Raw genomic sequence first — 14,358 nt, forward strand, 5'->3', positions numbered from 1 at the left:
ACAGTAGCAACATGCAGGTTTAAAGGCTCAGTACATAGTAGAAGTTATGGATGATTTACCGGATTATATTTTTAGTCTGATATTTTTTAATGTGCAATCAAGAGCCATAAAATAATTCAGCACAAATAGTCTTGGGTTTCACAGTCATAAGAGGAATCTGACCAACCTTTGATTTCCTGGACCTCAATGCCAGCCTTTTTTACTGATCGATGTTCCATTTCTGTAAATAGCACAGCAAAGGAAAAAGAAAATCAAAATCTCCAAAAAAGATTTGAAAACTTAATTTTGACATTAATTTTACTTAGTAGCAAATATTTTCTCACTTTGTCAAATGCAATATCATATTACAGAAGAGTTTTAAGACAAACCACTAATTTGGTGCCAGGCCCATGAATCCTGGATACAGTCTCCTAGGGAAAGCTGAAATATTTCTAAGCTCTTCATATTCAAAATAAGATTTTCCTTGTGGAGTTCATAATGAATGTATTTTTGAAATATCAAGTGGTTCTGTTTTTATATGGACATGGACTGATGACTAACTCTGCCATGTTTGATTACCAGTATTCTAGCTACATAAGTAGATTTCACTAGTTAAATAGTAGAATGCAAAGACAGGGGACATTTGTTTAGCCTCCGATGGCAGTCTTACTGTTCAAAAGTACTGTTTTCGAGATTTATTATTCAGTTGCATTCTGGACTCCAGAGAGCGTTTTTCTCTTTCAAAGCTGAATGCTTATTGCAGCGCTTCTCAACCAAGCGATTGTCAAAACCACTTGGAAGCCTTTCCAAAATACACATATTGTCACCCTCTTCTTTCTATAGATCTTGAGTAGGATCTGGCCATGTGTTTTGAAAGCCCTCCTCACCATGACTTGGATATGCATCTCTGTTGAGTACTGACCACTAGGATGGCATCAAGACCCTCAGACCAGAATCTTAATGAGTTTCAAGTATCATATTCCTGTCTGCAAAATGAAGATACTGTCTAGATTTCTGAGGTCTTTTCTATCTTGAAAGCTATTCATTTTTTTTTTTTTTAATCTGGAAAAGCCTGGATTTAGTCTTGGAATTGGGAATTATCCATCTATTTACTTTCCTGTCTGCCCACACGTTCTGGTTCCTCTTTGAGGAGGCAGGTGGTGGGAGAGCTACACTTACAAGGGGAATGTAAGGCTACTGCTGGAGTAGAACAGTCCACAGACATCTCTGTGCCCTCAACTCTAACTGGGTCCTTATTACAAAACAGCAAAAGCTACTCAAAGGACAATTCTGAAGATAGCAGTTATCAAATTTACTTGGGTCCCAAGATCTGTATGCTCAACGATTAAAGTTTTTGGACTCTTGATATTACTTCTCTTTCTTATAACTTACTTCTTTTCTTTGTTGTAATTTTCACTCTTCCTTGTTATAATTAGTATTTATCTTCATTAATTCCAAATGACCTTATTATCTATCTAAAATTGCTTGTTGCGGTTCCTGATACCTCAGCTTTACTGTCTTCCATTCTTTAATTCTTTTCTTTAACCCTATCTTCTCCTATTGTTTCTACCCTGCCTTTTTTTTTTTTTTTTTTTTTTTTTTTTTTTTTTGTGAGAGAGAGAGAGAGTGTGAGTGGGGGAAAGGGACAGAGGGAGAGAGAGAGAATCTTAAGCAGGCTCCACACTCAGCATGGAGCCTGACGTGGTGCTCGATCCTATGACCCAGGGATTATGACTGACCTGAAATCAAAAGTCAGACACTCAATCGACTGAGCCACCCAGGTGCCCTGGACCCTGTTTAATTGAGAAACTTGTTTTTAGTATGATGTCAGAGGCTAGGTGAGTATACTTTTCAAGAATTAGAAATAATGTCCAAATTGCCATTAGAAAATCCCCAAAAGTAGCTGGCTTGATCCTAATGGGGAAACTCTTCTGTCCCCAGACATAATTTTGAGTTATGTGAAACAACAGTTCAGTATTCTGAACAAGCTGAAGTCTAAAGGAGAAAATGCAGTGCTTCCTGCCTGGGATACTATGTGTCTGACACAGATGTGCTGGTGCTCCTAGGTGCTCGGCAGCTACCGAGAGCTGAAGAGCCACATGGGAAGTGACACCAGGGTGGAAGCCAGTAGCTCCTCTGCTTTGCCAAAGCCATCATCTCCCTCTGGAATTAACTTGGAATTAACATTGGCTTTCAATGTAACAGACATTACTCCAGGCATCAAGAATTTACTGTGGAGTATCTGTGGAAACAAGGGGATAACTGCCAGGGAAAAAAAAAAAAAAAGTGTTTCTCTCTACTTTTTAAAAATCAGCTTAATCCCTGGAATGAAACCAAACAGGTCGTTTAACAACTGCCAATTATGCTTTGATTTCCTTCTCCTATCAATAAAAAGAGAAAGGAATGCAAATATTTTTTTCACATGCTCTTAAGCGATGCAACTGAGGGAAAATGTGGACAGTAATACTCTAAAAACCATACTTTCAGTCAGGGTGAACTTCCACACAGTGTTGGTGTGAGCGTCTCCAACATACACAGTCCCATCTTCTGACGCAGCAATATCGTGAGGCATGTCAAAGTGCTGCCAGAATAAAAATGAGGGTGGTGAGCCTACACTTGAATTCTTCATGAAAAGGCAGAAAAACAAAGCAAAGCACACAACAAAGCAAGCCTATGAATCAGACCAAACAACCTATAATTCTGTCAAAGCAACTCTAGGCCAAGAAGAAGCATTCACTCATTCACCAGGCACCGACTCTGCCACCTCGGGAAATGCCAGGGGACCCTCACCACTGACTTCCAAACCTTTTAAAAGTGAGCCTTTATAGGAAGATTAATTTTGTACAGTTTTGTTTACTTGCTGTTACATTAGCCACCTATTTAGTTATATTTATTTCTGCCTCCATGTTTCTTTCTTCTTTTAATCACTATCACATTTGCCTGTTTTAATTTACACAAGTAAAAAAAGACTGAGTATTAATTTTTGTTATTGCTCCCATCAAGCTACCTACCATATGCTACCTGACAAGCTGTTTATACGTTACTGATAAGAGGAGTCATTTCAAAGTTTCAGGGCATTCAGTCTGAATGCATCCAAGGTGATACGCAGCAAATGTGGGGTTTGCTTACTCTGAAGCCCAGTATTTGTAGTATTTTCAGTCAGCAAAAGGAAACAAATAGAGTGTTTCCTGCAAGTACTTCCTGTTTTTTGTTTTTTGTTTTTTTTTTTTACCTATTTCAATATTCAGTGGTTTAATGTTTTTCTTCATGACATAGTTCCATTTCAAATCATTGCCATCTCAGTCATGAGGACATGAGACAGGGGAGCACTTTCTGTGACTTTCCTAAGGCCACTAAACTAGTTCCTGGAAAAGCAGCCTTAAAATGTTGTGCTGCTGCCATTTCTGTCTGGCTACTGAAGCTTTCGGAGGTGCCACGTGTCCACCAGCTGGTAGGACATGGATGATTTTTTTCACCTTTGAGGTCAGTAGGCCTGAGTATACAGTTCTCAGAAATATGACCGGTGCGTGTGAACAGGAGCATTATCCTGACTGTGGTCTTATCAGACAGGATCTGCCCACTTCAGTTTGCTGAGTACAAAGGGCACCAATGAGGCAAACTACTGTTCCTAGCTCACTTTAGGCAGGCAGAATACATACTGTGGAGATACTATTGTACTTTGAGAATCATCAACAATTTGTCACACTGAAAAGAAACATGAGACAGCCATGCCAAGGAGGCTCATTCCTTCATACTATCAAATGAGCTGTGACAAATGCACATGAGAAGAACAGAAAGCCAGAAATCAAAATGTTGCCTTGTTGAAATCTCACAAGCCAGTCATTAAATGTTCATCTTTATTTTGGGTTCAGCTAATACGTGGCAACAGACTTGTAAATTCTAGGCAGTTCCTCTTCTGTACCAAAATATGTTCTTAGAAACTGCTTTGCAAAGCATATGGTTGTAAAGTGCTGCATATTTTCTGATAGGAAAAATAATATAAATAGGTGAGGGGGAAATGTGTGAACTTGTCATTAGCTAAGGACTTTGCTTTAAATAAATCACAATATGTCATCAATTCCATGCTACAATAACAATAAACTTCTATCTCTGGTTCTCAAGCTGATCCAGGGAGCCAGGGGTTCTGTTGGAGATACTCTGAGGCCATTGGAGGGGCTGAGGGGGGAGAAATAGTGGATAGGACTTCGGGACCTCTATTCCTACTGCAATCAGAAGCACTCAACTGTAATTTCTTTAATGAACTATTCTGTTTCGTGTTATCTGAAACAGAAAATCATGTTGTAAGCTTTAGGATTTCAGAGTTGAATGGATTTAAAGACCTTCCACTCTAGGCTTTGTAAACTTTTCTGAGGTTTCTCCTCTCTTCTCTTGAGGTACCCCTCCCTAGCAAAGTAACACTGACAAGAAAGAATGACAGCATCCTCCTGGGGCATCTGGTGACAGAGCCCAGGGCAATCAACCTGCTCTCAAAATCTTGTATTCTGTCTTAAAACTGCATAAGGGATTTATGTTCTCTGTATAGTTATGTTTTCTTTAACATGAAATAATGTTTAAACTTACTTAATATGAAGTAAAATAGTTCTCTAAGAAGTTGCACCGAGTTATGTTGTAGTTTAATATATTCCATTGGTATATGGATGTGTACCTCTGGGAATTAAAAGGTTAAAACACATTTTAGGGTCTAAAAACTTGTGTTTATGATCCAGGTGTGCTACTTACTCTGTAGCTTTGGATAAGTAATTTCACTTGTGTGAAATTTTGAGTTCAAATCCTATCAAATACTGTAATTTTAATCTCCATTGTTAAGGTTAGAGAAACAACATAAATATAGGCTGGTTTTTGTTTTCTGTTTTGGTTTTTTTTTTTTTTTTCCTTTTCTTTTCTTTTGGCTTGGAGTGGCAGGGATCCATTCCATTCCAGCCTGAAGAGTGTGTGTGCAACCAGATGTTAGGGACCGTAGGCTTTCTTGTGATAATGGGGGTAAGAAAGTGGAAGGTAACTGTGTATCTTTTGCCCTGATCTTTATTGTCCTACGGTCTGAGCCTCCCTGCATAGACATAAAATGAAGCTCATACATTCGGGCATAAACTTTTCTAAAGAATGTAACAGAAGAGAGAACTGAAGTACATGGGGAAATATGTGGTGGACAGGCACAAACAGGTACACATTATGCAAAACCTGACTTTTGATTTGAAAGAAGAATCTCTTCATACTTAGGAATCAGAGTACCATATGGTTTCCTTCACCCAAATTTAATCTTTGTGATGATAATGTGATTAAATGGGAATTCTGAGAGATTCATCAACTGATGTTAGTTTACAGAGTCAACACAGAACAAATTTCTACATTTTGTTGTAAGTCCTGTTTATTAAAAGGAAAAGCAAATTTCACCTTGGAGTTAGACTCTCTTTTTAAGTTTGCTATACTGACTTACGACTTACATCTTGTGACCTATTCATTGTTGAATGTCTGATGAACGCTAATGTTTAGGCATAATGCTTTCTAAGATTTTCATTCATGCTGTTCATATTTTTATGAGAATAAGGCTCATGTAGAATTTAGCTTCTTGCTTAGCCCATAGTTTTGCTTTCTAGATGTATATATGAATTAAAAGTTAATGTCCTGGTTGACACAGTATATTATATTAGCATTAAAAGAACAATCAAGGCAAACACTGTACTAATACAAAGTGAAGACGTGAAAGAAAGTTAAGTCTCTTACTTTATCAATAGATATGAGGAAGTTAACTCAAAGGGGCAAAACAATGAATATCAGATAATCAGTAAGGATCTGCAACACTGCTGAAGTAAAATAGGTATTATCAATGTAATGAATTTCTTTCTGAAGGGTACTATGATTGGATATTTGATTCCGTATAGCTTTTCAGGTAAAATACGGTGAAAAGTCCTTCTTGTTGCATATCAGTAGAAATTTAGGAAAAGTAAGGAATTTGTACTACAATCTTTAGTTCAGATTCAGTTTGGTTCAACTCAGATCCTGTAACTTTAGCTAAAACTCCATTTGAGGGAGAGGCTATGTAGGCTATGTCCTGTTCTGTTCACCACCATATCCTTAGTTATCTAACATGGTGTATGACAGAGTAGGGAGTTAATAAATATCTCTAGGATAAATAAATCCCAGACTAGCTGTCAGTACTCTCTCAGACATATTTCTCAAATATTGAGACACTTTAAAGTTTATTTTTTTTTTAATCTAGCAAATTTGGTATTTTAAAGAATACTGTAAGAATTATGAGTATGGTGATAGTTTGTCCAGTGCTTTATGGCAACTGCATTTTGATCCAAGTAAAGCCAGTAAACATTTACATGTTTTGAAAAATAACTCTTATTAGCAGCATTTTGGCAGGCTGAATTTTTTTTTCTTTTACTTAAAATTTAAATCCAGGTTAGTTAACATATGGTGTAATAATGTTCCATCACTTACATCTAACACCCACTGCTCATCCCAACAAGTGCCCCTTCTAATGCCCATCACCCATTTAGCCCATCCCCCTACCCCACACCCCTCCAGCAACTCTTAGTTTGTTCTCTGTATTTAAGAGTCTCTTATGGTTTGTCTCCCTCTCTGTTTTCATCTTATTTTTCCTTCCCTTCCCCTATATTCATCTGTTTTGTTTCTTAAATTCCACATATGAGTAAAATCATATAATATTTATCTTTCTCTAATTTCTCTTAGCATAATACACTCTAGTTCCATCCATGTTGTTGCAAATGGCAAGATTTCATTCTTTTTGATTGACAAGTAATATTCTATTATGTATATATATACTACATCTTCTTTATCCATTTGTCAGTCGATGGGCATTTAGGCTCTTTCTTTAATTTGGCTACTGTCGATAGCGAGCAGGCTGAATTTTCTAAAATAGATGTGCTGCCACAAGTACATCTAGGAAGTTTATATGAACAATCTGATCATTCAGGCAGTCATACTGAAGAGAAAGTACATTGAAGAGACAAAAGAGCTATGGGCATGATGAACCAGTGTGTTTGTAAACAAGCACTATTAGAATAAACAGTGGCAAGCCATTTGTGAAGTCAAAACTAGCCTTTAGTCTCTTATCTAAACCAAGCCTTTAGGACTTAAATAAACTGCAGGAAGTGCTATTTTGAAGTCTTGTTGCTCAATGTAGTAACAGCATACAAAAAGCAAACGAGATTTCTGTTGGATCTAAGAGAACTACAAAAGTACAATTTGATATACTGTGGTATCTTCTCTACTTGGATGAAACCAGGAAAAGACATTATTATTATTTTTTTTTTTTGGTATTCTAACTACAGTGAATTTCAACCTGCTATCCTGTGTGAAGTCTACTAAGAACCTTAGAAAGCATACAGTGTTGCTTTGTATCTGAAGAAATTGATCTAAGAACAGACAAGGATATTTATTCTAAATAAAACATAGTAACAGGAAACCCCTATCAACCTAGCTAAGACGGTTGGTTATCACATCTCCTTCAAGATTTTAAAAATTATTCAAGTACAAATCGAATGCCAAGATTCCTATTTTAGTTTATTCCCATGAAAACGGATACCTAGGCAATATATGTGAATACCTTGCGCACTGGCTTGAAGACATCCATAATTTCCCCACTGGAAAAGTTCAACACAAATCCCTGTACAGGTTCTTGGTCCCCAAAGTAAGGCTTCCCATTCACCGCAAAGAGCAAACCTGTGACAACACATCCAGTTAAACACTCTTTAAAATATGGAGAAAACTGGCCTTCAAATATATACATGTACATTACACAGACTATTAATATAGGGTCAGCCTGGTCCTTATAATTGAAAACAAAAGTAGAAAATAATACACTAAGCAAATTTATCTTCTTAAGTAATAACAACAGGGGCAAACAGGTTAAGGGACTAATCTCCTTGCAATAGGAAAACTAGGAATTATAAGGCCTCTCCATTTAGGAAGCCAGTAAAAATCAGGAATACACACATAGTGATATAGATATAGATACATAGGCTTAGGAATAGATCTAGATGGAGAGACATATCACAGACATCCTAGTGATAATCTTTACATAAATTATTGTGGGATGTTAGATCTTTTAAAAAATAAGTAATATCTGCTATCCTTACCAGAAGAATCAGAGAAAAATACACAAAGGCAATACGTGATGTTATAGCAGAAACAGAATAATATGATTTTAAACAAATGAAGTTTGAAAATGTGACATGCATACTTCAGATTATCAAAGACCTACTTTTTCCTAATTAAAAAAAATTAGACCATCTTTTCATTATTTATTTATTTTTAAATGTTTATTTTGAGAGAGGGAGAGAGGGAAAGAGAGTGTGAACAGGGGAGGAGCAAAGAGAGAGGGAGAGTGAGAGAATCTCAATCAAGCAGGCTTCACGCTTTCAACATAGAGCCTATTGCGTGGCTGAATCTCTCACAAACCATGAGATCATGACCTGAGCTGAAATCAAGAGTCAGACACTTAACCAAATGAGCCTCCCAAGTGCCCCTAAACCACCCTTTTAATAGTAATTTCGTGAATACTTTTTGTAGCAAAATTATATTTCTTAATATAGTAGTACTTATAAAAAATAATGGAAACTGTGATGTTTGGCTTAAACACTTCAGATGATTGAATATTATGTTTTAAAGAAGTAAAACAATAAAATACACATCAAACTAAATGACTGTTGAAGATCCTTTCATCTTTTTTTTAAGGATTTCAGGAAAAGGTTCTTCAGTGTATCGTACTAAGAAAAAAATCAATACTATGAGAATCAATTACTGTTGTGCAATATTGTAGAGAGAATTCCAATTATAATACACTTTGTCTTTGCTTAGATTGTTTTTAACCAGATTTTCTCTCATCTTCTCTCTTAATGTTTTTCTCTTCATATTTGATTTATTTTTATTCACTGTGAACTTGATCACCCTCTTTTTAAGTGAATGGACTTGCCAAATTTATTCCTTAGATATAAAATAAAAACCAACATGAGAATTTCTTTTTCACTGACATTAATTTATGAGTCTTTTATCACTTCATTACTTATTCCTTGTGGAAGTCAAATTTGCTCCTTATCTGCATACTTGAATCCGTTTATTCCATGTCCTAAATAAATTGGGGGCAGCTTGGGAAGACAGCAGGCATATGCAACTTTAATAAAACAAGAAATGTAAATATAACAGTGGTGGCTACAAGTAGTCAATACTACTTTAATATAGGTACACCTATATTTGTGAAATATATTATAAAAAACATATAGTTTAGAAATATATTTTCAGTTGTTCAGTATTAATGATTTAAAGAAATCCTATGCAAGTTATTTTGTAATATGAATTAACTGGATCTTATGTCGTAAGTTTGTATTATTTTTCTGATTTTCTTCACATCAAGAAAATCTATTCTGAAAATAGGAAACAAAATTCTGGATTTTATTGGTCACTCCTCCTGACATTTAAATACAAGCCTCACTTAATTTACATATTTATCTTTGGGAAAAAACTTGGCCACTGCTTTTAAAAAAAAATGTGGAGCAGAAGCATTTTGGATACTGATTTTTCAGACACACACCATCTGTTGATGATGTGTGAAGACATAATATGAATCATTTAATAACTAGAGCAAATGATCATCATTAAGGAAAAATGAAAATCAATGTTTGGAAACAATTTTTGAATCCATTACACACAGTTAAGTTTGAGTTCTTTCTTATTGCTGAATAAAGAACAGGGTCACCTGAGTTGAAAATGATTTACAAGGCATCTTTACACTAAAAGAGTGTAAGATCTGATAAAGCATCTTCAATCCCTTAATAAGAAAAAAATTATAATAAGAGTATATTAAGGTAAGAGAAGTAACTTGTAAGGATAGAGGACAGCATGACAAAATATAACAAATAAAGATGAAATACCTGGTATATATGAAATTGCAAATACGTTTCTTCCAAATGACGCATGCTTAATCTCTCGCACAAATTCTTTGGTGTCAGTTTTAAAACACTGGATTCGACCGTTTTCCCTGTCTGCCACACATAATTGGCCCAAATGAGGCACAAGAGCCAAGCTGTGAGGAACCCTGAACTGGCCTGGTTTAGGATTGCTCCCAGAAGATTCTATAGAAGAAAGAAAAATCTCAGCTATACAATTTGTAAAATCACCCAAACCTCTAATGTTAAAGTTTTCTAGTTTTCCAAACTCATGATAGTAAACAATTAAATATTTGGAACCAGGGGAAAAATGAGGTACTAAGTTTGTTCTATAATATCTCTTACCCACAAACACATTACAGATTTTCTCCCTTTTTGGACAAAGTTTTCAGGTTGAGGCATTCTTTTTCCCTCTCACAAGACTGGGTGTGTGTGTGCGTGTGTGTGCGCGTGCGTGCGTGTGTGTGTGTGTGTGTGTGTGTGTAAGAAAGCTGGCAACTGGGTGCATACAAAGGCCATGCTTTTCCCACTGGAGGGGACAATTAAATCCTAGAGAATGTGAGGGGTGGCCAATCTCTAGTTCCTAGTGTTACTGGCTAAGAATAACAATTAGAGATCAAGTCTTATTGAGTACCTTCTCCCCACTGTGTGATGAACGTTCCAGTTGGTGAAAATTGCACAATCCGACTGTTGCAGTAACCGTCTGAGACATAGATGGTTCCAGTGTCTGGATCCACAGCCACATCAGTGGGTTGACAAAAGTGATTCTGGTCACTGCCTGGTTGCATGCTCCTTCCCAGGATTAACAGAGGGCCACCTTTACTGTTTGGATCCAGTTTGAACACCTTTTTAACAAGGAACAAAAGCCTTACCCACTTCGCATGGTTACTAGTGGCACACTCCTGCCTTAGAAGACTTTCACAGGCAATTATAGTGTAAGCTCCCAGAGATTTATTTAGAGGAAGATACTTTGTAGAACGGGATGGGACTCTAAAGATCATTTGGTCTGATTCCTTCATTTGATAAGGGAGGCCCTTAGACATTAAGTAATCTGCTCAAGGTCATCCAGGTAATTAGTGGTGAGGGGAGACTAGTACTTGGATGTCTTGTTCCACCCACCTCACACTTCCTTTTGGGTCTCTCCTTGGCTAATGTAATAATAGTACAATGCTCTCCCAATAATACATGAGCAATAAATGTTTACTGAGATGATGTTTGAAGACTCTTACAGTTATGTCTTCTGAGTTCTAGTTGTGTTTTTTTTCTAGTTTTCATACCTCTTTGCCACTTATTCATAAAATGGATAGTAGAGCTTATCTTCTGAGAGGAAGACTTTAGGCTATTCTGTGATAGAAATATAATTTCCTTTAAAAACAACAAAAATGTTTTATACATAAACGTGGATGTACTAAAGACCTTGAAGGATTTATAGATTAAGGTAGTTTAAAACAACAAGTGACAAAACAGAACTAAGACTTGGGGATGCAGGAAAGAAAAGCAAATGTGGAAAAGCCAAGAAGGAGGGTGGGATGGCCTATACAGTGATCAGGGTGAAGCCTCACATCAGGCCCTTAGGTGTCCCACCAGCCCTGCAGACAAGGGTGACTCAGTTACGTACATATTAGCTCTTTCTGACACTGAGTTCAAAAAGAAAAAATTCAGTTTTGGCAGTTGTATTTTCTTGTTATCGACTTCCTGGGTGACAGAAAAATACCCACACAGCTCTAGAGCATATCAAAAGCATCACTCCATGAATTTCTATTTGAATAACTGCCAAATGGAAGATTACCTGATGCAGAGCAACGTCTGTGACCCAATAATTTCCGTCTTTATCTATGCTCAAGCCATGGGGCAAATAAAACCTGCAAAATAAAAATAATTGTCTTAATTGTACAATGACTCCCAAAGCCCACATGAGAGGAATGTCTTGCTAATTAATCTGTAAAGGTAATATAAATTGATAAATTGATAAATGGGTACCTGCATTCCTAAAGACCAACATAAGTTAAATGAAAATGCCTGTTATCATAGAAACCTCCTTGTGACAAATCTTAAATGGCATTTAATCTTTCAAAAATCCATAAGTGAAGCCTACAACCAATTACAAATATTTATTACAAAGTATGGTATATTAAACAACACAAATCACATCAATTTAAAAATGAGTTCAAAGGTAATATTACCATTTTAGAAATGTGCATAAAGCAAATTGTGTAGAAAAATGTAAATGGATTTATATAGTTTGAATAGCTTCAGTATACTTCAAGGTAATGTAATGAATGCCGTATTAATATAAAACATTCATTATATGACTCAAAAGCTTTAAGAGTGTCTCCTAAACACAATAAAACCCAACAGAACATCTTCCAGCAGACAGGGGCTGTGTTCATCTAAGCAAAGTGAAGTGGTGTTCTGGATAATCATTAGAGAAGGTTAATCTATTTAACAAAATCAGTTGGAATGATGTGGGTGGGAGAACTGTAACGTAGACAGAGGCTCACAGGCTTAAGGAACTTAGAATTAACAAACACCTGGACAATATCTTAATGTGGTTTGGTCACATGACATCCAACAATCCAAAGGCTGTTTGTGAGCTTCTAGCCTTAACCAAGGTGTTGACACCACAGATTCTTTTTTCATGTGCCAAGGTTGGAACACCCTGACCTTGACTAATTGACTGAACTAAATCTGTGTTTTGGTGACTGAATGTGAGAGTTATGATTTGCTTTCAATAGACTCCCCATGGCTGGCCAGGTTCATTTGGCAACAGTTGCTCTGCCTTTCTCTGATTCCCTTCTGGAAAAAGAATGTTTCTGATTCATTAGTAAAGCATAGAAGAGACAGGTTCAAATACACGAAGTGATAAAGCTGGTATTAGGATTTGGCCCCTGACTCCACCGTCTTAGAATCCTATAAAAAAGTATCACCATCTCCATAAGCAGCTGCACTCAGGTGGATGGATGGCTCCCTGGCTTTTCCTGTGCCTAAGCAGACGGAGCAGGGTATATAGTTCCTCGAGCTGCCAGGTTAAAATGGTTGAGGACACTGTAAGCAGGTGCCCTTCCTTTCTATGACCACGAATATCAGCCAACTTTTTTTTTTTGGTTGCCAAATGTCATCTAGGAATAAGAGCAAATAATAAGCGGCTTTCAAGGCCAAATTACCTATGCATGCTAAGAAAAGCTAAAAATGCCATTTGTTTAGTCTTCCCTTTGAGATGGGAAAAAAGAAGCCTTTTTCCTTAATGTTGATTACTTGATGAGTTTGGTTATGTAACTTTTACGCTGAAAAAATTTTTTTAATCTTCAAATCTAAGCTGACTAGCAGCTCACTTCATTAGGTATGTGTATCAATGGTTCTATGAAGTTTGAGTACCTATTAGAATACCTGGGGAGCTTTAAAAGTACTGTTTTGATGCCTGGGCCTCATTCCAGACTAAATCCAATCTAATTTTTCTGTAGCTTCCCAGGTGATTCTAATTTCAGTTTAGAGCCACCTATTTAGAAAATGAAAGATGGGATGGTCCAATTAGTCGCCTACTTTCTTAAGCTCTGCTTTTTTGCCACTGCTGTACAATACACCCTTTGCAGGACCAGAGCCAGTGACACACTTTGATAAAATATATGCAGCAAGAGCCTTAATAACAACATAAGTAGGGGAGCCTGGGTGGCTCAGTTGGTTAAGTGTCTGATTCTTGATTTCTGCTCAGGTCATGATCTCACATGTGGGATTGAGTCCCGCATTAGGCTGTCTTCTCTCAGCAAGGAGCCCACTTGGGATCCTCTGACTCTCTCTCTCTCTGCCCCTCCCCCATGCGCTCGCACACGTGCGCGCTCTTGCTCTCTCTCAAAAATAAAACATTAAAAAAAAAAGTAATTTAACTCACAAATTTTTTCCACTGGACTGTAGTACTGCAGCATTATTTGGATCTATGACAAGAATAGTGTCTTCTTCAATTGGCCCCAGTCCTCTTTGCTGGTAAACAAACGTGCTGTCAAAAGAGCTTAAAACAAAGAAACAAACAAAAGCATTAGAATGGAAAATAAACCAATGAGAAAGGTCAATGAACTTGAGAAATGCAGACCATTCACTTGAGATTCTAAATACATAGTCTACCGAAGAGCTTAGACTTTGATTTCATTCTTTGTCCTTCACATTTCTGTACCTTTGATTACATATATATATACCAATATATATAGGGGTAACTACATACGTAATTACAAATATAATTACATCTGTACCGTTTGTAGAACTATGCTGCTCAGAGGCGCCAGGGGAACAACGACATGTGGACTGGCTGGAAATGCAAGGTCTCAGACCCACTGAATCTGAAGTCCATACTTTTCTTCTAAATTTTTTTTTTTCAACGTTTATTTATTTTTGGGACAGAGAGAGACAGAGCATGAACGGGGGAGGGGCAGAGAGAGAGGGAGACACAGAATTGGAA

The 14,358-nt window shown here is 36.9% G+C and overlaps 2 protein-coding genes across 24 annotated transcripts in view; one reads left to right on the plus strand and one right to left on the minus strand.

Annotated features, from left to right (window-relative positions):
* GIN1 (gypsy retrotransposon integrase 1) overlaps window positions 1–14,358 on the plus strand; it is a 79,439-nt gene that overhangs the window by 52,628 nt on the left and 12,453 nt on the right. Inside the window, exon 14 of one of the 5 annotated variants that reach the window (XM_040447661.1) lies at window positions 2,046–2,389. The exons of the other annotated variants lie outside the window; for them this stretch is intronic. The gene's annotated coding sequence lies outside the window, so the exon portion shown is untranslated. Of the gene's footprint in view, window positions 1–2,045; window positions 2,390–14,358 lie in introns of those variants that run through there. 5 annotated transcript variants of the gene reach the window in all.
* The window catches only part of PAM (peptidylglycine alpha-amidating monooxygenase), a 288,055-nt gene that overhangs the window by 19,755 nt on the left and 253,942 nt on the right, over window positions 1–14,358 (minus strand). For all 19 annotated transcript variants that reach the window (XM_040447619.1, XM_040447600.1, XM_040447591.1 and 16 more), the window contains 7 exons: window positions 13,798–13,914; window positions 11,701–11,773; window positions 10,546–10,756; window positions 9,897–10,097; window positions 7,574–7,689; window positions 2,461–2,560; window positions 167–220 (listed from right to left, as the gene is read on the minus strand). In XM_040447619.1, the coding sequence (XP_040303553.1) occupies window positions 167–220; window positions 2,461–2,560; window positions 7,574–7,689; window positions 9,897–10,097; window positions 10,546–10,756; window positions 11,701–11,773; window positions 13,798–13,914 (872 nt within the window). The remainder of the gene's footprint in view (window positions 1–166; window positions 221–2,460; window positions 2,561–7,573; window positions 7,690–9,896; window positions 10,098–10,545; window positions 10,757–11,700; window positions 11,774–13,797; window positions 13,915–14,358) is intronic.

Source organism: Herpailurus yagouaroundi, unplaced genomic scaffold (assembly GCF_014898765.1).
Source record: "Herpailurus yagouaroundi ecotype Mexico unplaced genomic scaffold, PumYag 29, whole genome shotgun sequence".
NCBI lineage: Eukaryota > Metazoa > Chordata > Mammalia > Carnivora > Felidae > Herpailurus > Herpailurus yagouaroundi.